This window comes from Bos taurus, chromosome 29, assembly GCF_002263795.3.
Source record: "Bos taurus isolate L1 Dominette 01449 registration number 42190680 breed Hereford chromosome 29, ARS-UCD2.0, whole genome shotgun sequence".
Taxonomy (NCBI): Eukaryota; Metazoa; Chordata; class Mammalia; order Artiodactyla; family Bovidae; genus Bos; species Bos taurus.
Genome location: NC_037356.1, coordinates 44,546,319 through 44,572,040, shown reverse-complemented (window position 1 = coordinate 44,572,040; position 25,722 = coordinate 44,546,319). Strand labels below are relative to the sequence as shown.

The following is a 25,722-nucleotide window of genomic DNA, read 5'->3' as shown; positions in this document are numbered from 1 at the left end:
CAGAATAGCTAACAGAGCGGGAAATGATTGTAGCAGGGGCACAGTACTGAGGAATGGGAAGAGGCTGTTTCCTTGTTATAAATTGCCTGATTCCATAGTACCCAGTGGGGCTTCTCTGATTGCTCAGACAGTAAAGAATCTGCCCACAGTGTGTGAGACCCAGGTTCGATCCCTGCATCGGGAAGGTTCTCTGGAGAAGGAAATGGCAACCCACTCCAGTATTCTTGCCTGGAGAATTCCATGGACAGAGGAACCTGGCAGACGACAGTCATGGGGTTGCGAAGAGTCAGATGTGACTGAGCGACTCAGTACAAATAGAGTACTAAGTAGGTACATGTTTTTTGACATTAAAAAAAGGCACCACTCTCCTCATCCTTAATGTCGTTTCTCAGAGCTCTAGCGAGGGCACGGGGATCATGCACTCTTCCTACTGCTTTATTTACACTGTCCACATCACGTGGTTCATGTGTTTTTAAGTAATAGGTCCGTCTAGTCAAAGCTATGGTTTTTCCAGTAGTCATGTATGGATGTGAGAGCTGGACCATAAAGAAGGCTGAGCGGCAAAGAATTGATGCTTTTGAACTGTGGTGCTGGAGAAGACTCTTGAGAGTCCCTTGGACAGCAAAGAGATCAAACCAGTCAATCCTAAAGGAAATCAGTCGTGACTATTCACTGGAAGGACTGATGCTGAAGCTGAAGCTCCAATACCTTGACCACCTGGTGTGAAGAACTGACTCATTGGAAAAGACCCTGATGCCAGGAAAGACTGAAGGCAGGAGGAGAAGGGGATGACAGAGGACGAGATGGTTGGATGGCATCACGACTCAATGGACCTGAGTTTGAGCAAGCTCTGGGAGATGGTGAAGGACAGGGAAGCCTGACGTGTTGCAGTCCATGGGGTTGCAGAGTCGGACACAACTGAGTGACTGAACAACGACACAGTATCACATCATGTAAATTCATATTAGCGGTTGGGCCTCGGGATCGTTTCTCCACTTGCATCATCCTGGATAACTATGAGGAGACCCCGGTTGAGACTTCTTCGTTCCGAGTTCACACAGTTCATCACTTCACAGGGGTGAAAGGGACTGTAAGGTCATCTGGCCTCACCACAGTGACACAGCTCCAGTGACAAGGGGCTTGATACCTTCTGGGGCAGGGCCTTCCATCTCCGATGAGCTCTCTTGGAAAACCCTTCAGGTTTGGTTGAAATCTGACTGACAGTGACGATCCCTCTACCTGTCTTTCCATTTCCATACTGAACTTCCTCCTCATTCCCCTGAGCCTCAGTCAGCTTGATTGAGGAACCCCAGGCCACCCCGACCTAACTGGTCTATGTTTGCGAGTGGCTGGACCATGCAGACAGGAGGGGGATGGGCTCTTGCTTTGGTCCAGACCCCTTAATTCTCTTAACCTCGCCCCAAATGCATTCCCTGCGGAGAGCGTGGCTATGGGCTGTCCCTCACCATTTCCAGCACAGAGGCTGTTGTCCAGCAGAATCCATCAACGTGGGGCCCTTGGTCTCAAGAGCAAAAGTTCTGTGCTTATTCCTGCCAAGTATCCCCTTTCTGGAGCTGACTCCTGGTTTCTTTACAGGGGCTGCCAAACGCTAGGATATTAGAGCAGAATCTAGTCAAACCGCCTCCTTTTACACTTGGGGAAATGGAAACACCAGAAACTTGGTTACTTCCCACAAGCCTGAGCTGTCTGCCACGTGCTAGGCTGTACCTGGTCAGAAGGCAAAGGCCCTTCCTCAGCGAACAGGACTCCTGGCTTACAAATGGCTCAGGGCGGCCGTGGGTAGCACTGACCCGAAAGACAGCTGGCAGGTCAGCCAGGCAGACTAGCTAGGGGACTCCAGGAGGCACCAAGGGCCCAGACTGTGCGTCTCTGACCCCTAAGATCTTAACATGCACTTTCATTCAATCCCTGATTCAACACCTAAGGGCTATGGTTTTCCAGCAAATCTCACACATAATGGCCACTGCCCAGTGAACTTGCCACTCACCTGACTGATCTGGGCTCCAGGGCAAAGAGGAGCATTTTGTTTGGCAGTTCTAGGCTTCTGCCTCCCAAGTCCCATCCCCAGGACCCCAGAGATGCCCCTCCTGTGTGCCCTGACCCCATCTCTGCTCTGTCAAGCTGAGCCTTCCTCTCCTCGGGCCCCTAGCTCCCTGCCCAGGCACTCTCTGCCCTCCTGTGCCAGCCTCTTCCTTGACAATCTTCATGGAGCATCACAGGCCTGAGACCTTGGCTGAGCCCAACACTTCAGAAAGGCCCTCTGTGGGAAGGCAGCTATTCCCGGGGCCCCTGAATAGAAAGAGAGGGAGATCAGAGCATGTGCTTTGCCTGCAAGCTGAGCTGGCAGCAGCCAAGCCTCTGGCACCTCAGGGAGCAACAGGGGGCTCAGTGTCACCGAGAAAAGCCTCTGACTGTCTGGGGCCAGGCCCCTGCCAACTCTGCAGCAGCAGCAAAGAGACATGCCCAAGGACAGTGGCAGAGGAGAAGGCGGGGCCTATGCCCTCATCTCAGCGTAACTGCTGCAGAACTCTTCCTTGGGACCTGGGGGTTCTTTCTGGAGGAAAGTGGGGACAAGACTAGAGTGGCAGGAGCCCACAGGGCCAGCGCCTGGGTTTTCCTGAGGAGGAAGGAGCTCACTGACCTGTGCCGCGGGTCACCCGGTGGTCGGGGTAGTGAGGGAGGGGCGCTAGGAGAGGAGAGGGAGGTGGCGGCCCAGCATGGTGCCACACAGGAGCGAACCTGGGACTATGGACTCTGCCCAGCGCAGTGGAGGCGGCTGGATCCTCCTGGTTCTGGTTCCACTGGGGCTTTAACCCCAGCGTGGGGTCAGTCAGCTGCCAGCCCCTCACTCATGGGCATGTTGATGTGGGCACTCAGCAGGGGTGTGCTCTGGCCTTCTCGAAGCACCAGCACCTACGGAGAAGGTGGCCATGGCAGTAGGGGGCATTCTGCCTCCCCCCCTACTCCCCGAGGCCAGCACAGCCTGGTCTGTACCAGCCCCAGTGCAGGGCTCGGTCCAAGGAGAGGGGAGCCTCTGCTGTGCAGATACCCAGCCCTTCTTGGCAGCCACCTGGGGCCTTGTCCACACTCACTCACACTCTCCCCTGCACTAGTACCAACTGGCAACCTACCTTGATGATGTCTGAGATGCCCTTGTCACTAAGACTCTTCACAAAGGTCTCCAGGGGGTAGTTGAGCCCTGGCACCAGCAATGGGACCTAAGTTTGGGGACAAAGAGGTGAGGAAGTCAGCCCTCACGCCCAGCCAGTGTTGGGTAGATTTCAAAGCTCTGTCACCCTGCTGTCCCAGCTGAACGTCACTGCCTGGCAGGGCGGGCAGGGGTGACAGGCCCGTTCGAGGGGCACACGGCTCAGCGGGGGAGTGAACGCCCCAAGGCTGCATGCGTGTCCATAATTAAAGGTAAACTTTTTTTCTTTTTAGCTGTGAGGCACAGCATGCTGGATTTTAGTTCCCTGGCCAGGGATCAAACCCTGCAGGGGAAGTGTGGAGTCTCAATCACTGGACTGCCAGGCAAGTCCCTAAACCTCTTGACCTCCAACCAAGTCTAGGGCTATTTCTTCCACATACCGAAGTCCTTCTCGGTTTCTGGTCCTTCCAACTAAGGCTCAAATGCGGACCTGGGAAACACCAGGCGCCTCACTCTGGAAGGTTCTCCTTGGGGTCCCCATTCTTGTTGTGGGAGGGCTGGGCAGCAGGGCGGCTCTGGGACCCCCAGCACCAACAGGCTTCTGAGAGAGGCACAGGTGGGGCCTGGATTCTCACTGTTGTCCCAGCACCTTCCGAGTGCTGCCCTCAGACCCGTGCAGGCGGGGAGAAAAGCAGCTGGGGCAGGCAAACTTGGGGGCTCTCCTCAGGGCCCCTGCTGCGCCCTAGTCTGCCCTGTAGCTGCAGCCACTTGCCAGCCCCCTCACCTCTGACCTGTGGGCATCTGATCAGGCCCCACCCCATCCTTTGTCACGCCAGTACCTTGAAGAAGGCCCGGGGAAGAGCATAGAGCACCTCGTTGTACAGGAAGCAGACCACTAGCCCCAGGATGGGGCGGGCTGTTGATGTGTTCTGCAGGTGAAGGGTGAGCTTGAAGGTGGGGCCCAGGCCCTGGACCTGTGGAGAGGGTGGGGAGGGGAGAAAGCACTTAGGACCTTGTGGGCTTGGGTCCTGAGAAGGTCGACCCTGGACCTGCCTGCCTGCTTCCTCATCCGCATCAAGTCACCCTCCTCCAACTGCTTTAAAGCATTGTCCATCAGAAGGCCCAGAGCTCAGAAGCTTGGCTCCGTGGGTACAGAGTTGAGTGGCAGCCTCAGGAGGAGAAGGCGAGCGGGAGGCAGAGCTGGCCTGGGCAAACAGGCCTGGCCCCTGCCTGTGCCGCCCTGCGGCCCTGCCCGCCTCGACCGCACGTCCTCTGGGGGCTGCGGTGATTTCACTTTCTCCCTCTTCCCCCCTGTGCTCTGTAGCCTCTTCCTCTCTGGAGCTCTCCACTGTCTTCAGACAAAGAGAGACTAGAACCCCAACTGGATCAGACCGCACACCTCAGGGAGCCACTCAGAGCTGGCTGGAGGCCTGAGGACCTTGAGGTCAGCGTGTCTAAGGGCTCCTCGTTCTCCTCGTGCCTGTGGAAGTCCCAGGGCGCCCCATCCCTGCACCAGGCAGTCCGACCTCCTCGGGCTGCCGGCAGTTACTGAAGTGAACAGACTCCTGAAGAGTCCCTCCAGGCTCCTGGGAAGAAACGTCCCAATGTGACCACCTGGGGGCCAGGTCCCACATCTGGGGGCTTGTCTGAGGTCCCACGTGGAATGAGGGGGCTGGAGAGTGTGCCTGCTCTGCGGCCAGCTGAGTGGAAGAGGCGGCACAGGTGAGAGAAGGCGAGAGTGCCCACAGAGGAGGTCTTGGTCCCTGAGTCTGTGGGCAGGTGACAAGGGGCATGGGGCCTAGTTGCCTTGGAACCGGCTCTGGCCTGAGGGGTTCCCGCCCACCCCTGACTTCTGCCCCTCTGGCCCTGAGGTGGCCCACCACCCCCAACCCGAAAGCTCACCACAGCGTGCAGCTTGAGCGGCTCCCGGGCCGTCAGAGACACGGGGCTCAGGCTGGACTCAAGGGCCTGCACGTAGGCACGGGCCGCCCGGAGGCGCAGCAGGTAGAGGTCCGCCTGGAAGGTCCGGTGCATGGCTGAGGGGAGGGACACAAGGGGCTGACGGTGAGGCGGGAGGGGGGCAGCGCGGGGAGGAGGCTCCCGCTCGGGCTGCCGTGGGGAGAGGGTGAGAGGAAGGCACGGTGAGCAGAGGCTGGGAGCGTGCAACAGGAGGCCGAGGTCCCACAGCCAGCCTCTGGATGCTGCGGACCGCTCCCTGCCCCTCTGCCCGGCTTCTCCCACCACCCGGCCGCCCGCGCAGTCTTGGCCTCCTTTGTTGGCTCCTGGTTGAACCCAGGCAGGGCCCTGTGCCTTTACCCAGGCCTCTGCCAAAATCGCCCTTCCCTGTCCCTGTCTGGCTGGTGGACTTGTAATCATCTTTTAGAGTCAAATCCAATGTCATCTCTCTCTAAAGCCTTTGCTAGGCTCCCAGGCAAACACATTCTCTTGTGCGCCTCAAAAGCACTCCGCAGAGACTTCCGCACCTGTCATGCTATGTGAAGTTAGCAAGGTCTACTGAGCTCTTTAGGTAGGGACTGGCCTAATCCAAGGCACCTGGCACAAGGCCTGGCATAATCATAGGTACTGAACGAACAAAAGAGCATGAAAGATCAAACAGGAAAAGGAAGAACCTTGATCAAATTCTACTGCTCTTACGAGAATTTCTGCACCTAGAAGCGGCTGCTCCCTCCTCTGAACTCGAAGGGCAGCCGCAGCACCCTCTACCTTGAGCTCTAGTTCTTTGTTGGCAGGGTGTACCTCCTAGGCTGTCTCTGGGACGCTATAGGCATGAGACCTGCCTGGTTCGCCCAGGTCTCCTCCTGCTGCTCAGGGCACCCGGGTGGCATTCAGCCAGTTGCTGCCACTTTGGACCAATTGAGGAGGAGGAGGGGAGGGACTCGGCCTGAGCCTCACCGGTACCGGCTTCCCGCTCTCGCAGTGTCTGGTCCACGTACAGCCGGGTCTTCCGGGGCACGTTGAGTTTTATGGCCTGGCTTGGTGGGGGGCCGGCCTCACCGCCCCCCTCGGCAAACACCGCTGTGCGCTTGAGGATCTTGATGATCAGGCCACCACCTAGGCAAGAGGGCAGACGGCATATGTGTCCTCCCCAGGCCCACCCGACAGTCCCGTTCTTTCTCCCCAGTCTGCCTCGTGTTGATCCTCTTCTGTCTTCTCGTTGAGACTGTGGGTCTCTGAAAGGAATGAAGTGTGTCCTGCCAGTAATGCATTCATTCATTTAGCAGTTATTTAGTTGCTTGGGAAAGCCACTTGGCTTGCGGGATCTTAGTTCCCTGACCAGGGATCAAACCTGGGTCGCCCGCAGTGGAAGCATGGAGTTCTAACCACTGGACCGCCAGGAGAGTTCCTAGCAGTTATTTACTGACTATTTTGATGTTCCTGGCATTGTGGCAGATACTGGGGTGAACTGGAGACACAGCCAGGGCCTGGCCCCAGGTAGTGACATCAAACTGCTAATGAGCTGTCCCCAGTGAAGGCCCAGCCCCAGACGGGATGGTGTCTGTAGGCAGGCCTTGCTTCCCAAACCCAGGCCCGCCCGTGTTCACGTGCACCTCTTCCTTCCCAGGGTCTGGCCTGTCCCGCAGACTCCCACCTCTAAAACCCTCACCAGGCCTGACCCCCTTACCTAGTGTAGTCATGATAAGGGTATTATCCTCCCGCCCATAGCGGCCAAAGCAAAGGCTGGTCACTGCCTCCTATGGTGGAAACACCAGAGTTCAGTTGGGAAAAGATCTCAGTGAAGAGAACAGGACTGGGAGGAGGGGGGACAAAGGTGGGAGACCCCACATATGATGTACGAGGTGAAATGTGAGGTGAGGCCGGGGGCTATGCTGCCTCTGAAATATTTCCTGTATTTCTAATCCCCCACCCTGCCCCCTGCTCAGTCATGGCCATAGTTCCAGACTGAACATCACTGGCCTCTGAGTTCAGCTTTCTAACACATCTCCCAGCCATCTTTCTCCCCAGTCTGTCCTTCAAACAGCTGCTTCCGTTGCCTTTCAAAATACAAATATGACCATGTCTATTCTTGGCTGAAAAACCTCCAATGGTTTTTGCCCTCCTCGTTTACATTCAAGGCCTTCCATATTTGACTCCAACCTGCCTTTTCTCTTTGTCCTTTCCCCAACCTGTACACCACACCGCCTGCGCTCCCGAGAGCCTGTGGTCCAAACCAGCTGCTTTCAAATTTTATATTGCAACATATGACACTTTACACATACACAAAAGTTTCACATGTGATACACTCTGAACTTTTTTCTGGTTCTGATACTGGTTCATTAAATCGATCTGATGACTCAAAACTCTGTTTGAAAAACTCTGGTCCAAATTCATCAAACTACCTGGATTCCTTTATCAAGAACACTCATGCCTCTCAGCCGCTGTTCATGTTATTTCCAGTCTGGAATATTGCACCTTCATTTATCCACTCCATTTCTCAAAGCAAACTGCTTCAAGGACCAGCTGAATTGTCATTTGCTCTGTGAAATGGCTCCTGAGTTCCATCCCTATGTATCTCTCACCACCCCACCCCGCCATCCCCCGTCCCCAGTCACTATAGTCTGTCTCTGTGCCTTTTCTGGGCTTTGGTCTGCTTTAGTCTGTCTTGTATTTGAATCAGCTGTGTTTCTGGCTGGCTCGCACCTTAGACTACAAGTCCCTCGACAATAAGGATTCGGTCATTGTTTTATCCTTTCAATATAGTGAGTTGTGCATAAACGTTTTCAAAATACATCAAAAGTTAAGGGTGGCAGGGGAGTGGGATCAGAGAGGCAGTGAGTGAGCCCCAAAGGTGGGAGCGGGGCAGGGAGGAGTCAGCAGCTCACCGGCGTGCGGATGACGTTGAGTAGGACCTTGTCATGGTAAATGCGGACCTCTTCGTTGGCCAGCGCAGCCATGACGGCCTGCAGGCCCCGGGAGTGCTGCTCCAGGAGGTTCATGGCCAGGATGGCTGCAGGCATCTGCACTGTCCACAGCCTCTTACCCTGGGAGGGAACAGCTAAGTGTCTGCTGGGGGCTCAGCGCTGAGAAGGGGAAAGAAGGGGTGGCTGGAGTTGCTGGGAAGGGAATGCCAGAAGGGCTCGCCTGCTGAGGGGGACTGAGGAGACGCAGGTGGAAGGCTTTGGGGGTGCTTGCCGTGCGATCACACCTTGTAGGTGAAGCCGTGCAGGCTGTCTTGGTTGCTGCCCACCACCAGGACTTTGTGTACACCGACAAGCCCCACAGGCTGGGCGCCCAGCTCGATGCAGTACTTGGGACGCTTGGAGTCTCTGTGGAATGAAGACACACACTCCCAGCCCCAGGGCTTCCCTGGTGGCTCATACGGTAAAAAAACCTGCTTGCAATGCAGGAAACTCAGGTTCTATCCCTGGGTTGGGAAGATCCCCAGGAGGAGGGCATTGCAACCCACTCCAGTACTCTTGCCTGGAGAATCCCCATGGACAGAGGAGCCTGGAGGGCTACAGTCCATGGGATCGCAGAGTAACTGAGTGACTAACGCTCACTCACTCACTCACTCTCAGCCCAGAAACCTTCTCTCCTGCCCTGGCTGACCCTCCTCTTTCCAGGCCCCACAGATGATCCTGGGAGCAGCCTTGGCCCACAAGCAGAGGACCCAGGAACGAGTTCCACCTCTAGGACTTAGTAGCTGCATGACCTTGGATAACAGAATGTGTATTTTCCCTCCTGGTCTTCCTCCCAACTTCACTATGGTGATCTGTGTGATAACTTGGCATTAACCAGTTTACAGCGAGTGTACCTCAGGTGAGACGAAGTAATGGACTGAGATTCCATTTAATATAATAGTTTAGTAATTTATCAGAAAAGCAGGAGGAGTTTGCTCTGTGTGAATGCAGAGTTTTCAGTTTCCTGGCATCTGAATCTTATTTCTCTTATCCAGAAAGACTCTGGCCCACCTTTCTTAAGTCTAAGCCAGAGACATCGCCCATCTGAAGACTCATCTGAAGAGGTTTCCATTGGTCTCTGGGCCTAATCCCAATCTACCCTCCGAAATGGACGTGGATCATGTCATTCATCGCATCTCCTGAGTCAAACCCCATAATGGTTTTCCATTCCCCTGCAGATGAAACCCAGAATCTTCACCATGTCCTACTAGGTCCTGCGTGAGTCGACCTGATCGCTATGTCATCTCTTGCCACCAAGCTCAAGTGGCACATGCCAATGCCTTTCCCACCGAGTTCGCTTACGTGCTCTCTGCCTGTAACTCTTGCTCCACTTTTTTGAACTGGATCCTTCTTAACCTTCAAGTAATCTCTTCAGACAGGCATTTGCTGATCACCCTGACCCCCTTTTATCCCTCACTGAGCCAGTACTTTTCCTCCATAGCACGTATCCAATTTGTAATATAATCTTGGTCTTAACATGTCTTCCCACAAGGGTAGGGACTACGTATTTTGTTCATCAATATATCCCCAATACCTCATGCAATGCTTAATTCATAGCAGGTACTCAAAAACATTTCTTGAATTAAAAGAATGACTGTTAAGAAACATCAAACTAATGCATAAGGAAATTTCCCGTAACTATAAAAGCAAGAGAACAAATAGGAAAGACCATTTTTATCTAATATCTGACTGCACTGCTAGTGTCACAGCCACCCCGCCTAGTCTCTCACTTTGCCAGGCCCCACGGGACAAGCCTCCAGACATCCCTTACGCTCAAGGGCTCTGCCTCCTATGAAGTTCTGGGCTCTTTCCAGTCCCACATTCTCACTCCAAAGCCCTGCTCATCTTGCCAGCCCTCGAAACCACTAGGTTTCTGAGATGTTCCTTCTGACCCTAGAGAGCTCGGATGTGGCTACCTTCTCAGTATATAGATGCTCCCGTTGCGGCAGGCAGCGGCAAGACGGAACTCCACATCAAACTGGCCAGAAGCCTCCAGGAAGGCAGGGACGCTGGGGAGGCTCATCTGCAGAGAGACTCAAACACCCCGGTTTCTCTGGAGCCCCGGCCCCCCTCCCTGACCTGACACCACTCCTCTAAGTGCCCCTCTCCTCACTCACACCCTCCTGGGCACAGTTTAAAACAAACAGTTTCTCTGGAGGGGAACAGGTAGCAAACCTTTAAGTCTACTTTAGGAATGCATGTAAGGAGGTATTTAGATAAGCACACAAAGATGTTTGGCAAGGAAGCCTGCTGTGGTGGTGGTTAATGATAGCAAGAAACTGAAAATAACTTAAACATACAATTGGCAACAGGGTAAAGAAATTGCAGAATATTTATATAATCGATGTTAAGCGGCCTCTGCAAAGGCTGACGTGGTTTAATATGGACATGGAAAGATACTGATGAGCTACTGCTGCTTGAAAATAGCAGGTTTCAGGATCCTACAGCATGGGCTGTTTTTGTAAAAAAAAGAAAAAATATTGAAAGTTATATACCTGTGTCTAAATATGAAAATGTCTACAAGGACTTGTGCCAAAACTTTCACAGAAGACATGCGTGAGTCGTAGGATTTGGGGTTGTCTGTCTTCTTTATGCCCGTCTACATTTTACAACTGTCTACAATGAACAGGTATCACCAAGAACTAACTAACTGGGGCAAGAGATTTGGGGGAGGGGAGGGAATGGAGCCTGGGCCTTGGGTGTGCACAGGGCCAGAACCCCCACACTGACCTTGGCCAGGATGGTGAAGGCCTCCGGGTCTAGCACCAGGAGCTCCTTGTTCTCAGTGCCCAGCACCAGGCAGGACACAGCGTCCTCGTCAGCCAGGTTCTTCTTTAAGGTGGTCATGGTGGTGATGACTGTCTGCAGAAGGACTCCAGGGTCACCCAGGAGATCCCCTCACACCATCTCCCACCCCAGCTCCTCCCAGGACGCCCCAGAAAGAAAGAGGGCAAAGGAGGAAGAAGAGTCTTAGAGCTGTGACAGAAGATTTATCTACAAAAGTGTTGATTGCAGCAAACCTAATTTCCTAACAAAACAGGATTCTCTAAGTCAATTATAAACTGTATGATCAAAAACCACACAGTCATTTACCAAAATCAGATTTTAAAAAAAGATTCAATGACAGAGAGAATGTTTCTAATGTATTAAGAGAAAATACAGATTAAAAGTTACATTAGTATTATCACAGTTTAAAAAACATATGAATAAAAAGAACCGTGGAAAGCTAAACCTTTAAATACAAACACTGGTTATCTCTGGACAATGACATCACAGGCAGGGTTTAATTTCTTCATTGGGCTTTTCTGAAGTTTCTACAGTGGGCATATGTTCTTCTAATTGTGATTGGAGAGAAAACAAGAGAGGAGATGATCCCCTTTTTAGGAATTTCTCCCATGGAAATAATTTAGCAGGACTAAGATGTTTCTCTGGATAAAGCTGTTCACTGAATGACTACCTTTAAGATAAAAAAAAAGAAGAATCCTCAAAGCCTAGTGGAAGGAGAAAAGTTACAGAAATGTGGATGCTAGTGGCTCCCAACCAGGTAGCCACGATGCATACCTGGGAAGATGGCCTCCCCCACACTGCATCTTTTAAGCAATACTTAACTCACTTCCTCATTTTAAAAGTACTCAGAGATAGTGACAATTGTGGATCTGAGCTGCTGATCAGCAGGAGAGAACAATGTTTCTCAGGGAATGATCTACAGCTAGCCAAACATGGAGGCATGCGTTGGTCAACGTGTTCAGCTCAAATGTCCTCTATAGCAAGTGGGTGGTTCCTATGTGGCTCTGAAATGCAGGGACAGCTCTGAAAGCCCATCCCTGGACAAGGCTCAGCCCCCAAGGTCAGGAACCACTGGAGCTCATCAATGAGTAGGTCTATCAATAAAGTCATTAAAATCCTAACTAAGAAAAATATGAAGTGAATAAAAAGGAAACACTTCTGACCAATGATCTGTACCGAATAGTTAAATTATGAATGAATAATGAATCATCAATGAAATGATCAAGGGGCCACTAAAAATGGAGTTCTTCAAGACTAATGCTCAAGATACAATGTTATGTGCTCAAGGGAAGCAGGATATAAAGGCCTACTTATGGAAGAAATGTATCAAAATGGTAAGAGTACTCTGAGTAGTAAGAGTATAGTCACTTGTATTTCTCCTTTGTATTTCTATTTTCAAAATTTTCCCTAATGAAAATATTTTACCTTTACTACCAAGATGATAAAAGTTATGTAAGTTACATAACTGTATCTATCAACTCAAAGCTGTCACTGCTAACTGAAATGGAGAAGCCCTGCAGACTACATAGGCAGCACAGGCTGGAAGGAAAACTGCAAAGTAAAACTCGTCAGGTTTGGCTTTATATGGTCTGTTTATAAAACTGTATTTTTTACAGGGAAATGAGAGGGGGCAGTACCTGCCGCCTGATGGACTTGGATTTGTGCTGGTTCACAAACGCCTCCATTTCACTCAGCTCCAGCGGCAGAAACCTGGACACACAGAGTAGGGGCATCTGTGCGCCCGGGGCCTGCCTGCCCTCCAAGGCCACTCCACAGCCTCTCCCCCTGCCCTCCCAGGGAGCTTCTGGAGCCCTGGCCGTCCAGAGGGCCCTTACCTGAGTGACTGTACAGACAAAGGCACCTCTGCCTTCTCCCTGTAAGGAGAGGGACCATCCCAGCAGGTTGAGTTGAGAAACAGGCCCAGTGTTGGGGGAGGGGGGTGTCAGACAGTGGGCTCTGGGATGAAGGAGTAGGAACTGGGGGGTGAGGGAGGCACATAAAGGGGACAGTGGGCTCTCACCTGATGCCCTCCAGCATCTCCTTCAGGGTCAAGGGGTCAATCTGGTCCTGTGCCACCATGGGAAGAAGGTAGAGCCTGTGAGCTCCAGAGCCAGGCAGGGAATGAGGCCCACCTGCAGCAGCCACCTCTGCCTTCTTGCTCTCATCCCCCATGCCACTTACCTCTTTGGCCTGATTCCAAAGGTCTTGTTCCAGGGGGTTTGTAGGCAGCGAGGGCAGGCTGAACTTGAAGTAGGGCTTGAGATTCTTATACACATACACACAAGGGCCTGATGCGATTGCCAGTGCTGGAGTCCGGGGCTCGTGTGACGCCATGAGGAAGGTGACAGCAGCGGCTGGCAGGTCGGGTAGCGGTTTCTGGCTCACCAGTGTGTGTCCTTTAAGCACCTTCAGGCGGGGCTGCCGCCCATCTGGGCCAAGGTCTCCCATGGCCAGCTGCAGAGAGAGGCTGGCTGATTCCAGGCTTAGCGGCTAAAGACACCCCTACTGCCCCTCTTCTTGGGCTTAGCTTTTTGTTGGTGCACATCCATATATACTCAGAGTGTACCACAGGTGGGTGGGAGGAGGGCAAAGGCTTTGCAAGCTGTGTGACCTTGGGAAAAATGACTTCCTGAGCCAGTTTTCCCACCTGCAAAATGGGAATACCTACCACATGACAGGGCTTCCCAAGTCGTGCTAGTGGTTAAAAAATAAATAAATAAACCTGCCCGCTAATGCAGGAGACCAAAAAGACTCAGGCTCAATCCCTGCTGGGTCAGGAAGATCCCCTGGAGGAGGGCATGGCAACCCACTCCAGTATTCATGCCTGGAGAATTCCATGGACAGAGGACCCTGACAGGCTAGTCCATGGGGTCGCACAGAGTTGGACACAACTACAGCAACTTAACACGCACCCGTGCACACTGCAGGACACTTGTAGTGCAAGTCAAAGGAGACAGCGAACCACAGAGCCTAGTGAGGAACAGGGGGCAGCTGATACTTTCAGTATTTGTTCAGTAAGTGTTTCTTCAGGGCTTGCTCCATGCCAGACACTGTTCTACACACTGGGACAATGACTGAGGTCACTGGGGGGCCTGAAACTCACATGTGGGCTCTGAGGCCTGGCTTTCAAACGGCAAAGGAGCAGAACCAAGTGCACAGAGTGGGACGTGCAACCCACAAAGGAGAACCGAGCTCTTGTATATCTACCCGCCAAGCTGCTGCAGCTGCCATGCAAGCCCATTCTCCTGAGTGAAGCCTGCAAGGCCCCTCTGATCTGGATCCCAACAGGTTTTCTATCACTTCCCCATCCATGCTATGCTCCAGCCAGAATGCAGGCTGCCACAGAATGCCTGGATTCTGAGCATGCTCAGTGTGCCAGAAGCCACACCAGTAACTTCATGTACTCTTTTATTTAATCTGTCAACAACCTGTGAGGTAGATAAAATTATTAGCCCCAATTCACAAATGAGGAAACTATAAGGCTTAGAGATGTTAGGTCAAAGTCACACAGCTAGTAGGTGGTACAGTTAGGTCTTGAACCTAGGTCTGTCTGAATCCAAAGCCAGTGGTCTTGGGACTTCCCTGGAAGTCCAGTGTTTAAGACTCTGCCTTCCAATGCAAGGGGCATGAGTTTGATTCCTGGTTGGGGAACTAGGGTCCCACATGCTGCAGGGTACAGCCAAAAATTAAAAAAAACAAAGCCAGTGGTTTTAACTACTATTTTATATTGGCCTCAACTTTCTAATGTTCAATTTGAGTTCAGTTCAGTCGCTCAGTCGTGTCCGACTCTTTGCGACCCCATGAACCGCAGCATGCCAGGCCTCCCTGTCCATCACCAACTCCTGGAGTACACCCAAACCCATGTCCATTGAGTTGGTGATGCCATCTAACCATCTCATCCTCTGCCGTCCCCTTCTCTTCCTGCCCTCAATCTTTCCCAGCATCAGAGTCTTTTCCAATGAGTCAGCTCTTCGCATGAGGTGGCCAAAGTACTGTAGTCTCAGTTTCAACATCAGTCCTTCTAATGAACACCCAGGACTGATCTCCTTAGGGTGGACTGGTTGGATCTCCTCGCAGTCCAAGGGACTCTCAAGAGTCTTCTCCAACACCACAGTTCGAAAGCAATTTCCTCTCTACAAATACGCTGTGAGTTTGCAAGCGTCTCTGCCTCTGTCTGTGCAGTTCCCTCTGCCTGATGCCCTCCCCTCTTCCGTGCCTTCTTGACACACTTCATTCATCCTTCAGCACAGTTCACGTAGCACTGCCTCCTCCTGCCTCCAGTTTAGGGCAGAGGAGCCTGGCAGGCTGCAGCCCATGGGGCTGCAAAGAGTAGGACACAACTGAACAACTAAGCACATGCGGTCTGTGATTTCTCTACCCGTCACTGCCGTCAACCCAGCACCAAGGATACACCAGGTGTTCAGTCAACACTGTGGATGAATCAAGGACAGTATCCGTATTTCCTTCTGACTGTGGACTGATTCATTTCTCAGTTTAGTGTCTGCACAACAACTTACACACAGGAGAGGTTCACTGTGTGTGTTAGTAGCTCAGTTGTGTCCGACTCTTTGCAACCCCATGGACTGTACCCCGTCAGGCTTCTCTGTCCATGGGATTCTCCAGGCAAGAATACTGGAGTGGACTGCCATTCCCTTAACCAAGGGGTTCACTGTATGCTTGCTAATTGTTGAATGCTCTATGGACAGAGATTTGGGGGCCAAAGCCACGAATCTTACTGCACTGTCCAAGCAGGATATGACTCCTTTCTAGCTGCCATCATAACATATCCATTGTAGGTTCATTGCCCTTGGTGAGGGCTGAGCTGTAATGGAACATGTGATGGGGAATTTGACAGGCCCAGGTCTGCCACCTTTTACAAACTCGGTAAACTCAGCCTTTTGGAATCTATTTTCCCACTAACAAAATGGAGATAAACAGTATCTATGTATGTGAAAATGCCTCAAAGAGGGTCTAGTCCAGAAATGATTACTCAATATATGTTAACTTCCTTTCTTTTAGATCAATAATTTCTCAACCTTTAAAAAAATCTGTGCCTTTAAAATTTTTTATTTCTTTACTTATCTTTATATTTTTATCTTAATTTTAACCTTTTTATTATGAAAAATTTCAGTCATATACAAAACTAGAGACTCATATAACAAACCCCCAAATAGCCATCATCCAGCTTCAAGACGATCAGCTCACGGCTAACCTTAAAATGCATACCCTTTTGATAAACATAAAACTCTCAGTCTCCTCCCTGTCTAAATTCCCTCCAGATTCTAACGCCCCGCCCCCAACCATGGGATGCACCCTTCCAGCCAAGAATTAACGTCAACAAAATGAAAAGGCTTTGTCTTAGTATAATCTCCAGCAGCATTTTGTTTAGCTGTACTTTCTGCAGTCTGTCATATGAAATCAACAGGTTCTCTCCACTTCCACGTTAAAAATAAAGTGTAACACTAAACGTGCTTTTTCAAAGTGCACATGAATTCCAGATTACGTTGAGCTTCTTTGGAACTATCAGGAAACCTCACTTCTGGGGTGACAGGCTTACCTTGTACTCCCCGTCCCCGTGAAAATCGGCCAGCGCTGGAAAACATAAAAAGGGCCATAAACCAGGGTCTCAGCATCCTAGAAGCTTAACTCTAGGACCATCTGACACCCCGGTCTCCCCAGAACCAGGGTTCCTGGTCCCAGAGACTCACCCAGGCAGGCGGAAAAGGTGTGGATGTTCGCCATGGAATCGCTGAGCGAGTCCAGCCATTTCGAATTGGCCTCACTGCTGGGAGAAGAGGGACAGAGTTGGGGGACAGGGGCGAGGGCGGGGCAGATGATGAATTCCAAGGGAAGGAAGAACATTTTGCGGGAACTTGTTTCTGGGAATGAGGTATGTAGGGAGCTCTGAACTAGGGGTATAGAGTCTGGGTCCAAGTTCCGGCTCCCCCATCGCAGCTCTCGAGTCACCCACACACACCCATTCACTCCCTGGGTCTCAGTTTCCCTATGTGATCTTTAAAGGACTGCCAGCGCTGCTGAGACTCGCAGGAGCCCAGATCCCAGGGACCGGGGCACCTTCTTTACATATGTAGGAAAAGGGGTCTCAAGGATCGCAGCCTTCACCTCTCGCCTTTGCCGCCGTCTGAATCCGACGAAGACGTAGCAGCCATCTTTCCAGGCGTCACCCTGGCAACCGGCTGTGGCCAGCCGCCGCGCAGTGCCCAAAAGCTTCCGGGTTGGGGGGAAGCTCGCGTATCAAGGTTCCGGGCGCTCAACTTTCCGGCCCGGGACAGAGAGGCTCCTGAGCAAGTTGCGCTGGTCCTTGCCGGGGTTTCCACCAGCTGAGATGCAATCCCTCGTTCCGACTTATATAATTTATCTCTGATTCTTCCCATCAGGAGCTTCTAGGCCCTGCACCTCTGGCTCAGCCACGGGCCCCTTGAGCTTTGAGGCCTGGAGAGGTGCCCTTCTCCGGTTTATCAACAGCAAAACTAACTCGTCCGCTCATCCTCACGGTTACCTGGGTGGAAAAGGGGCCGCGTCCTTTCTTCCCTGCTTACTCTCGAGGTCTAGGATAGAGAAACAAAACCCAAAGTTTAAGGGATTAACTCCTGGGCTTCCCTGGTGGCTCAGTGGTAAAGAAGCCATCTGTCTGCCAATGAAGGAAACACCTGTTCCATTTAGAAAAAGATCTGGTCTGGGAAGATCCCACATGCCACAGAGCAACTGTGTCGGCCACAACTTCTGACTCTGCCCCTCTGTGGCAAGTATTGAAGCCCCAGTCCTAGAGCCTGTACTCCAGCAGCCAAAAATAAATTAAAAGGAAAAAAGATTAAATTCTAGGATTGAGGTGTTCCAATTTTTTTTGTTGTTGCTGTTCAGTCACTCAGTTCTGTCCAACTCTTTGCGACCCCACAGACTACAGTAAGCCAGGCTTCCCTGTCCTTCACTATCTGCTGGAGTTTGCTCAAACTCATGTCCATTGAATCAGTGATGCCATCCAACTATCTCATCCTCTGTTGCCCCCTCTTCCTCCTGCTTTCAATCTTTCCCAGCATCAGAGTCTTTTCTAATGAGTTGGCATTTCACATCAGGTGGCCAAAGTAATGGAGCTTCAGCTTCAGCACCAGTCCTTTCAATGAATATTCGGGATTGATTTCCTTACGGAATGACTGGTTTGATCTCCTTGCTGTCCAAGGAATTCTCAAGAGTCTTCTCCAACACCACTATCAGAAAGCATTGGTTTTTCAGCTCTTAGCCTTCTTTATGGTCCAACTCTCACATCCATACATGACTACTGGAAAAACCATAAGTGAAGTCACTTCAGTCATGTCCGACTCTGTGCAACCCCATAGACAGCAGCCCAACAGGCTCCCCCGTCCCTGGGATTCTCCAGGCAAGAACACTGGAGTGGGTTGCCATTTCCTTCTCCAATGCGTGAAAGTGAAAAGTGAAAGTGAAGTTGCTCAACCGTGTCCGACTCTCCGAGACCCCATGGACTTCAGCCTTCCAGGCTCCTCCATCCATGGGATTTTCCAGGCAAGAGTACTGGAGTGGGGTGCCATTGCCTTCTCCAGAAAAACCATAGCTTTGACTATACAGACTTTTGTTGGCAAAGTGATGTCTCTGCTTTTTAATATGCTATCTAAGGTTTGTCATATCTTTTCTTTCAAGGAGCAAACATCTTTTAATTTCATGGCTACAGTCATGATCTTAGTTCCAGTTTTTAGGTTCTTCTTTAAAACAGAAGAAAAGCCATGAGGGAGGATGGCAAAAATCATATTATGTTCACCCATGTGACTCTCTGCATATCCAGATTTAGAGGTGATGGCAAAATCCTGTTGCAGATGGGAGCCTAAAAATGACCCTCCTTCCCCCTCCCTAGGACTTGATCCCACCACCCTGCTGGGAGCAAATGAGACGTGAGGCCAAGGCCAGAAAGAACCACACAAATTGCGAAGATGGTGGTGGTTTCCAATATTTATTTTTCTGGTTATAAAAGTAATACATGAAGAGCACTGGATTGGGAGAGGTTTTGAATCCTGCAGGATTTAGACAGGTCACTTTCTCACAACTTGTATTTCCTCATCTGGGAATCCGGACAAGGAGCCTTGCCCACCCCGCAGAAGGCAGTGTAGATCAAATGAGATAACACAAGGGAACCACTGATAAGCTGGAAAGTGCTGACAAATGGAAGGGCTTAGTGTCACCACCCCTGGCTGAGGTAGCACCAAGGTCCAGGCTCCTGCCCCTCTCCTGGGCCCACAAAAAGGGGGCCACTTACAGCCTTGGTTTGATCGAGTCGGGGAAGGGCCTCACAGGTGCCTTAAGCCTGGCCAGATGGGGCTTCACTGGGGCCCCTTCCAGCACTGGGCATCAGCTGTGGCCAGCTGGGTGAGGATCTTCTCCAACTCGGGCCCATCCTCTAGGAAGCGCTCAGAGAAGGATCGGATGAGGCCTGCAGCCGAGGCCTCATACTCAAGAAGTTGTACTTCTGAGCCTGGGGAGGAGATGGGGAAAAAACAGCAGCAGGAAAAGGTTTTAATAGGGAAACAGAATCATAGTCGTAATCATAGAAGCAGCTAGTTGTCTTCCTGAGTTTTTACCATGTGCCAAAAATTGTGCTCAATATTTCATTATCTAACTGACTCCATAATCCTATGAGATAGGAAACATTAAAGGGGGAGTATTCAATGAATTGCTGCATTCATTCATTCACTTAATAGAGATTTACAACAGTGCCATGTTAGGTGAAACAGACACAGTCCTTGGCTTCCAGGAGGAACTGCTTCATCTCCATCTACTGTGGGGCCCTGGTCAAGTTTCTTAACCTAAGCCCTAGTTTCCTCATCTGGAAAGTGGGGGCAAGCACAGTACATCTCTCAAGAAGCTGCGATGATTAAATATAATATAATGGGTGGAAGGCACACTCACCAAGTGCCAGCTATCATAAGCATCGCGATCTCTGAACCTACTTCCTCATCTGTCAACTGGGGCTGTTCCAAGGGCACCCATCTAACCTATGTGGTGTCCCTGAATACTCATGGGAAGCACTTCCTTCTAACATCCCTCCACTTCTCTACCTGCTCACAGTGCCTCATTGTACTCTGTGGCCTTATGGGATGTATGCAGCTAAGGGCACAGGCTCTGAGCTCGGATGGCCCGAGTTCAAATCCTGATCCTGCCAGCCACTCCCTGTGTGACTTCAAATATACAGCCCCTCTGTGTCTCAGTTTCCAGCTGAAATAGGGGAAACTTCCTCATTTGAGTTGTTGGGAGTTGATCCGTGGAGAGTTTTTACCCAGACTCTGGCCCATGGAAGTCCTCAAAAGTGAGCTATTAATACAATCACCACCACCATCACCACCACCTTTGAAAATTCAACCTGTTCTTTGGGCCTCAAAGTTTACCCCCTACTTCCTCCCCAGACCCACCTTTCCCCAATTCTCTCAAAGGTAGATATGATCTTCCCTTCTCTAAGTGTTCAGACCACTGTTTGTGTCTTTTGGGCACCCATGAACACTTCCCTTGTAAGACCATTTCTCTCTCTGTCTTATTTCTAATGGGCTGAGAACAACTTGAGGTGAGGAGTCCATCCCCAGTGCCTGCCCAGAGCTGGACAGTCAAAGCAATGATGATCTTGTCCATGTAATGAGCACTTGCTGGGAGCCTGGTATAATCCACTCACTCACTCACTGACAGGCACTGAGTGGCTCCCGGCCCTGCGCTAGGTGCTGGGGACATGCTGTTCCTGTTGCCATGGAGAGAAGCAGACAGGAAAACGGCAGAGTGACAGCCGCCATGAAGAAGAGGAAGCTGGGTGATAGCTCAGAGGGTGTGCCTGCAGGGTGGTGAGCCAGGGGAGAGGGCTGGCAAACCATGACACCTCTGGAGCACAGAGTGGAGTTTATATTGTTTTTTAACTAAAGTGTTTTTTATTTTAATTATTCTTATTTTTTTGGCTGCACCATGCAGCCTGCATGGGGGATTGAAACCAAGCCTCGGCAGTGGAAGCGCTAAGTCCCAACCACTGGGCCACCAGGGAATTCCCTAGAATTTGGAATAAACATTTTACATGCTTTTTCCTCACCAGGAGGAGGTAATTATTTCATTTAACCCTCACAGCTTCCCATGACTAGCGTAGTGGAGCAAATGCTCTTGATCTGACTCTTGGTTCCTCCAGTAAAAAGCTGTAAGCCTTGAGTAATTGACTCTCTGTGCCTCAGTTTCCTTACCTGTAATAATACCTATGCCTTACTGGGTATTATTGAGTATTTAAAGGGTTAATCCCTGGAATACACTTAGAACTTGAAGGAAGTACTCAGGTTCACTAGAGTCAGCGCACAATCCACACGGGCTTTATGAATGAAGACACCCAAGCTCAGAAAGGTTAAGTGAATAGCCCAAGGATGCAGCGCAGTTCTGAAGCTCATGTTTTAACCACAGCCTGGCACCACCTCGTCTCAACTGCCTCACATGCCAGTGTTGGGAAACGTGAGGCAAGGGATGAGAAGAGAGTGAATGCAGCAGGGTGCTGGCACCCCCAGGATTGAACACAGGCCCCGGGAATGAAAGGGCTGTCTTAACCGCTGGGATGCCAGGGAATTCCCCAGAGTAGAGTTTAGGCTAAACCTCTGAAATGCTCTCTCCTCACTAGGAGGAGGTAATTATTGCATTTAACTCTCACACTTACCCATGGAGGCGCAAACGCTCTTAGTACAAAAGGTACAAGTGCGTGGCTTTTGGAAACGGCAGCATCACTTGAGGAGGGGAGAGGGACCGTGGGGCTGCTGACCTCTGCTCTGACTTGACTGCTCTCAGCCTGCTGGGTGCCTCCTCTCTGCCTCACCTGACCTCACTCCTGGGCCCCACCAGGCCTGACTCTCCAGCATGATGCCCGGCCTCCTCCGAGGCCCGGGGTGTGTCTGTTTCACTAGCCCCTGCTCTGCTGGCCGCCCTCAACCTTCTGTTGCCATCTCACAAGCATCCTGACCCTGTGTGTATGTGTGTGTGTGTGTGTGTGTTGGGGTTGGCCTGTGGTGGTGGTGGATGCGAAGGTGTGGGCCTGAGGTTTGGCATGGGGAGGACTGGGCCGGGAGGGAGGGGGGAGACAGGAGCCACCTCGAGTAACCTTTCCCGAGCTCCGGGGTCAGTTCCAGGCCTCCTCTGTGCTCCCCGAGGGCCCTCTATCACAGGGGGCCCAGGAGTCCATTACCTTCGAGGCGAGTGTTGGGCTGAACAATGAGCTTCCGGGCTTCCTTGCGGAGCAGCACCGTATCCCTGAGGGAGAGGAAGCACTCAGGGGGCGCATCGGTGACCGCTGCATACCCCTCATACAGGGCCCGGCCTCCGGCCACGTCCCCCGTGGACTTCAGCACCTGTGGGAATGCAGGAGTTAGTGCCTTTGGATGGACGCCCTCCGTGCATTCACGGGGCTTTGCCAAGAGCCATGACCAGCAGCACCCTGCCCCGGACCACGTCTGCTGTCTCGCGGGCATGCAGATCACGTGTTAGCACTGAGTAGGGTCCATATTAAAGTGAAGCTAATGGTTCCCTTTGATTATCTCACTTGAACTGTACACAAGGAGGATAGTAACATTATCTTCTTTTTAAAAACATTTTTTTTTTAATTTTTACCATGACAAATGTTCAGACAATATATTCTTGAGTGAAATTCGCTCAGTTGTGTCCAACTCTTTGCAACTCTGTGGACTATGGCCCACCAGACTCCTTTGTCCATGGAATTTTCCAGGTAAGAATATTGGAGTGGGTAGCCAGTCCTTTCTCCAGGGGATCTTCCCGACCCAGGGATCGAACCCAGGTCTCCTGCACTGCCAGCAGATTCTTTACCACCTGAGCCACCAGGGAAGCCCAATATATTCTTAGTGTTCAATAAATACTTTTTCTTGGTTGCATGGTATGTGGGATTTTATTTCCCCGACCAGAAATTGAACTCTCACTCCGTGCAGTAGGAGCTCAGAGTCAACCACGAAGTCCCCACCCTCTTTTTAAAATAAAACATTTCATATAAAAAACATTTCATTTCAAATAAAAAACATACAGTACCTACCTTATAAAGAATGACACCCACACCACCACCACCCAGCTTAACAGTTACTCACATCATCCCTCCCTGACTGCACCTCGTAGCCTCCCCCGCCTGAGGAATCAGCACTTGACTTTGTGCTTATTAGCCTCTTGTTTTCCCTGAGTTTTACTCTCAATTCATGTTACATTTTTGCCCACATCCTGTGATTTGCTTTTTCTGCTCGAACTACGTCTGAGATCCACGTGTTTGTGAGTGCAGTATATAGTCCCGTGGCTATACTTACAAACTTACACTTACAAACATGCCACAGTCCTGTCTCTTCCACTGTTGCTGTATAACCTGTGATTTTTGCCCTCCGAGGCTGTTCTGGACATATTGTACGTCTCCTGGTGATCAGGGGCAGGTTTTCCCAGGAGAATCGAGGTCTGGATAATAATCCTTAAAGGATGATGCCCCCATTGTTTTCCAGATTTGCTGCACCTGTTTTCACTCCCAGAGGCAGGGGGGTGGCGGTCCATCCGGCTCGGCTCACCAGGGTGATGTTGACAGTTTTTCACGTTGCCGAGCTGGTGGGTGGAAATCTCATGTGGGTTGTGTTTTCCTGATGACTAATGAGATGGAACAACATCCCACAAGTTGGTGGGTTATTTATTTTCTTCCTCGGTTCATGAGTTTTGCCTATTTTTCTGTTAGGCTGTTTTTTCTTCACTTTTTTTGGAAAGTTCTTTATATATTTAGCTGCTAACCTTTTGTTAACTCATATGTGATAAATACCCTATCCCAGTTTAAGATGCATCTTCTTACCTTCTTTATGGTAAGTTTTGATGAAGTTATCATTATCAGTATTACTTATCCACATGGTGCAGCTTGTGAAATCTTAGTTCCCTGACCAGGGATTGAAACCGTGTCCCTGAGGTGGAAGTGCAGAGTCCTATCCACTGGGCCACCAAGGAATTTCTATTCTATGATATTTCTAGACACATGTTTTGCTTGTCATTCTTGGAATTTCTTGAGCTTCTTTGGATTTCTGAGTTGGGTCTTTCATCAGTTCTATGAAGTGCTCAGTCATTATCTCTTCTAAAATTCCTTCTTTTCTCTCTCCTTTCTTCTTGGAACTTCAGTTCATGTACAGTAGATCTTTTCACACTGTCCTCCGTGTCTTTTTTTTTTTTTAATGTTATTTATTTCATGCACTGGGTCTTAGTTGTGATCTTTTATCTTTCTTGTGGCATTTGGGGTCTTTATTTGTGGCATGTGAGATCTAGTTCCCCAACCAGGGATTAAACCCAGGCCCCCAGTATTGGGAGTGCAGAGTCTTAGCCACTGGACCCCCAGGGAAGTCTCCCTCCTCCGTGTCTCTTAATTTCTTCCAAATTTTCTATCTTTGTGTCTCTGTGCTAAATATAAATACTCTGGGCATCCCTGGTGGCTCAGATGGTAAAGAATCCACCTGCAATGAAGGAGACCTACGTTTCAATTCCTGGGTCGGGAAGATCCCCTGGAGAAGGGCATGTCTACCTACTCCAGTATTCTTGCCTGGAGAATCCCATGGACAGAGGAGCCTGGCGGGCTCCAGTCCATGGGGTCGCACAGAGCTGGACACGACTGAAGTGCCTTAGCACACACGATGCACTCTCTGTAACTTCTCTTATCTTCAGCTGGATCTAAAATCTGTTTAAGCTGCCTATTTTTAGTTTCAGTGATTATAAAGATTAGGACTAAGAGATCTAGTTGGCTCTCTTCCAAATAACTGACATCTGTGGCTCTGATCCTTATTTATTCTGCCAATTTGCCACTGGCAAAGTAGGACTCCTCCTCTTAGGCCCAGGGGTAGAATGATTTTCCCTAGCTCTGCAGGAATTAAAACTGACTGGGAACTCCTGGGGGAAGGTTAGAGAGACTGTCTCACCTTTCTCTCTTTTGCATAATACTTAACACCCAGCATGGGAACATAGATTAATGAAGTAGACATGTTAGCCACCAGGAGCTTCAACCAGAGAGCTGGCGACAGGGGTATCCACGGGAGCCAGGTGGTATCATGAGTGAGTGACTAAGGCAGGTATAGGAAACAGGAAGTGGACCTGGCGGACTGGAGAGTGGAGCACGTGTAGATAGCCAAACGCGGTGGCCACGGCTCGGTTCCAGGGAATTAAGTCTATTGATGGCAGGCCCTCCAAGAAGCCAGAAATACAGATTTGTATCTCACCTCATCAGTTTTTACAATGTGGGTGAGCCAAAGCTATGACTATTTGTAATCCCGTGGCTGAAGGCTTTCCCTGTGGAAAAGACTCCATCTTCCCTGCTGGCTAGGTCTTTGCTGTGCTCTTGGGTTTTCCTAGGGGGCTAATGAAAGAAACAGCCGCACCAAAAAATGCCTCCATGTTCTGTATCTCCTGTTCCATGTTCCATATGTTCTGTAAAGCCACCACTGTGGCACTGTCCATTCTGCTGAATGAATGATCCTGGACAAAGATCCGCCTGCTTCAGTCTCTAAGACGGAACACCCTGTGTTCAGTCACCACTAAGTCACAGTTCAATACTGGCCAAGGGTTTGGTGGATTTGATTCCTTTATCTAGTGACTTATTATTATTATTAATAAACTGTTTTGGAATAATTTTAGATTTACAGAAAAGCCACAAAGATAGCCCAGAGAGTTCCCATGGGCTCCTGGCCCAGTTTCATCTGTTGTCAACATTGGGCAAAATGTGTACGTTACTCTTAACCAAACTCTAGACTTTATTGAGAGTTCACTCATTTTCCCATGAATGTCTGTTTTCTATTCCAGAATCTAATCTGG

General features: G+C 50.5%; 2 protein-coding genes across 5 annotated transcripts in view; both read right to left on the bottom strand.

Moving 5' to 3' along the window:
* Window positions 1-944: 944 nt before the first annotated feature.
* Window positions 945-17,074, bottom strand: BBS1 (Bardet-Biedl syndrome 1). 3 transcript variants are annotated; one of them, XR_009493371.1, is made up of 18 exons: window positions 16,999-17,074; window positions 16,584-16,660; window positions 16,433-16,467; window positions 13,057-13,329; window positions 12,896-12,942; window positions 12,711-12,749; window positions 12,513-12,585; window positions 10,819-10,950; window positions 10,005-10,111; window positions 8,334-8,454; window positions 8,011-8,169; window positions 6,813-6,882; window positions 6,083-6,241; window positions 5,072-5,205; window positions 4,009-4,143; window positions 3,153-3,239; window positions 2,761-2,934; window positions 945-1,068 (listed from the first exon to the last, which is right to left on the bottom strand). XR_009493371.1 is itself a non-coding variant. In XM_010821174.4 (17 exons), the coding sequence occupies exons 1-17, from the start codon at window positions 17,043-17,045 to the stop codon at window positions 2,848-2,850; spliced, it is 1,782 nt and encodes a 593-aa protein (XP_010819476.2). In that variant the 5' UTR covers window positions 17,046-17,074; the 3' UTR covers window positions 945-2,847. The 3 variants fall into 3 exon arrangements, 2 of the variants coding, with proteins under 2 accessions (XP_010819476.2, XP_005227291.2); XM_010821174.4 differs by having other exon boundaries at window positions 945-2,934; XM_005227234.5 differs by having other exon boundaries at window positions 945-2,934; window positions 16,584-16,657.
* A 1,766-nt stretch (window positions 17,075-18,840) lies between these two features.
* DPP3 (dipeptidyl peptidase 3) overlaps window positions 18,841-25,722 on the bottom strand; it is a 31,884-nt gene continuing 25,002 nt past the window's right edge. For both annotated transcript variants that reach the window (NM_001024513.2, XM_005227044.5), the window contains 2 exon segments: window positions 18,841-19,375; window positions 22,091-22,253. In NM_001024513.2, coding sequence (NP_001019684.2) covers window positions 19,224-19,375; window positions 22,091-22,253 — 315 coding nt within the window. In that variant the 3' untranslated portion in view covers window positions 18,841-19,223.

Coding starts and splice junctions, on each gene's coding strand:
- BBS1 (XM_010821174.4), bottom strand. CDS start 17,045: ATGGCTGCTACGTCTTCGTCGGATTCAGACGGCGGCAAAGGCGAGAG. Junction 6,242..6,812: donor CCTTATCATGACTACACTAG/GTAAGGGGGTCA, acceptor CCTCTTGCCTAG/GTGGTGGCCTGATCATCAAG. Junction 2,935..3,152: donor GCATCTCAGACATCATCAAG/GTAGGTTGCCAG, acceptor CCTTCTCCGTAG/GTGCTGGTGCTTCGAGAAGG.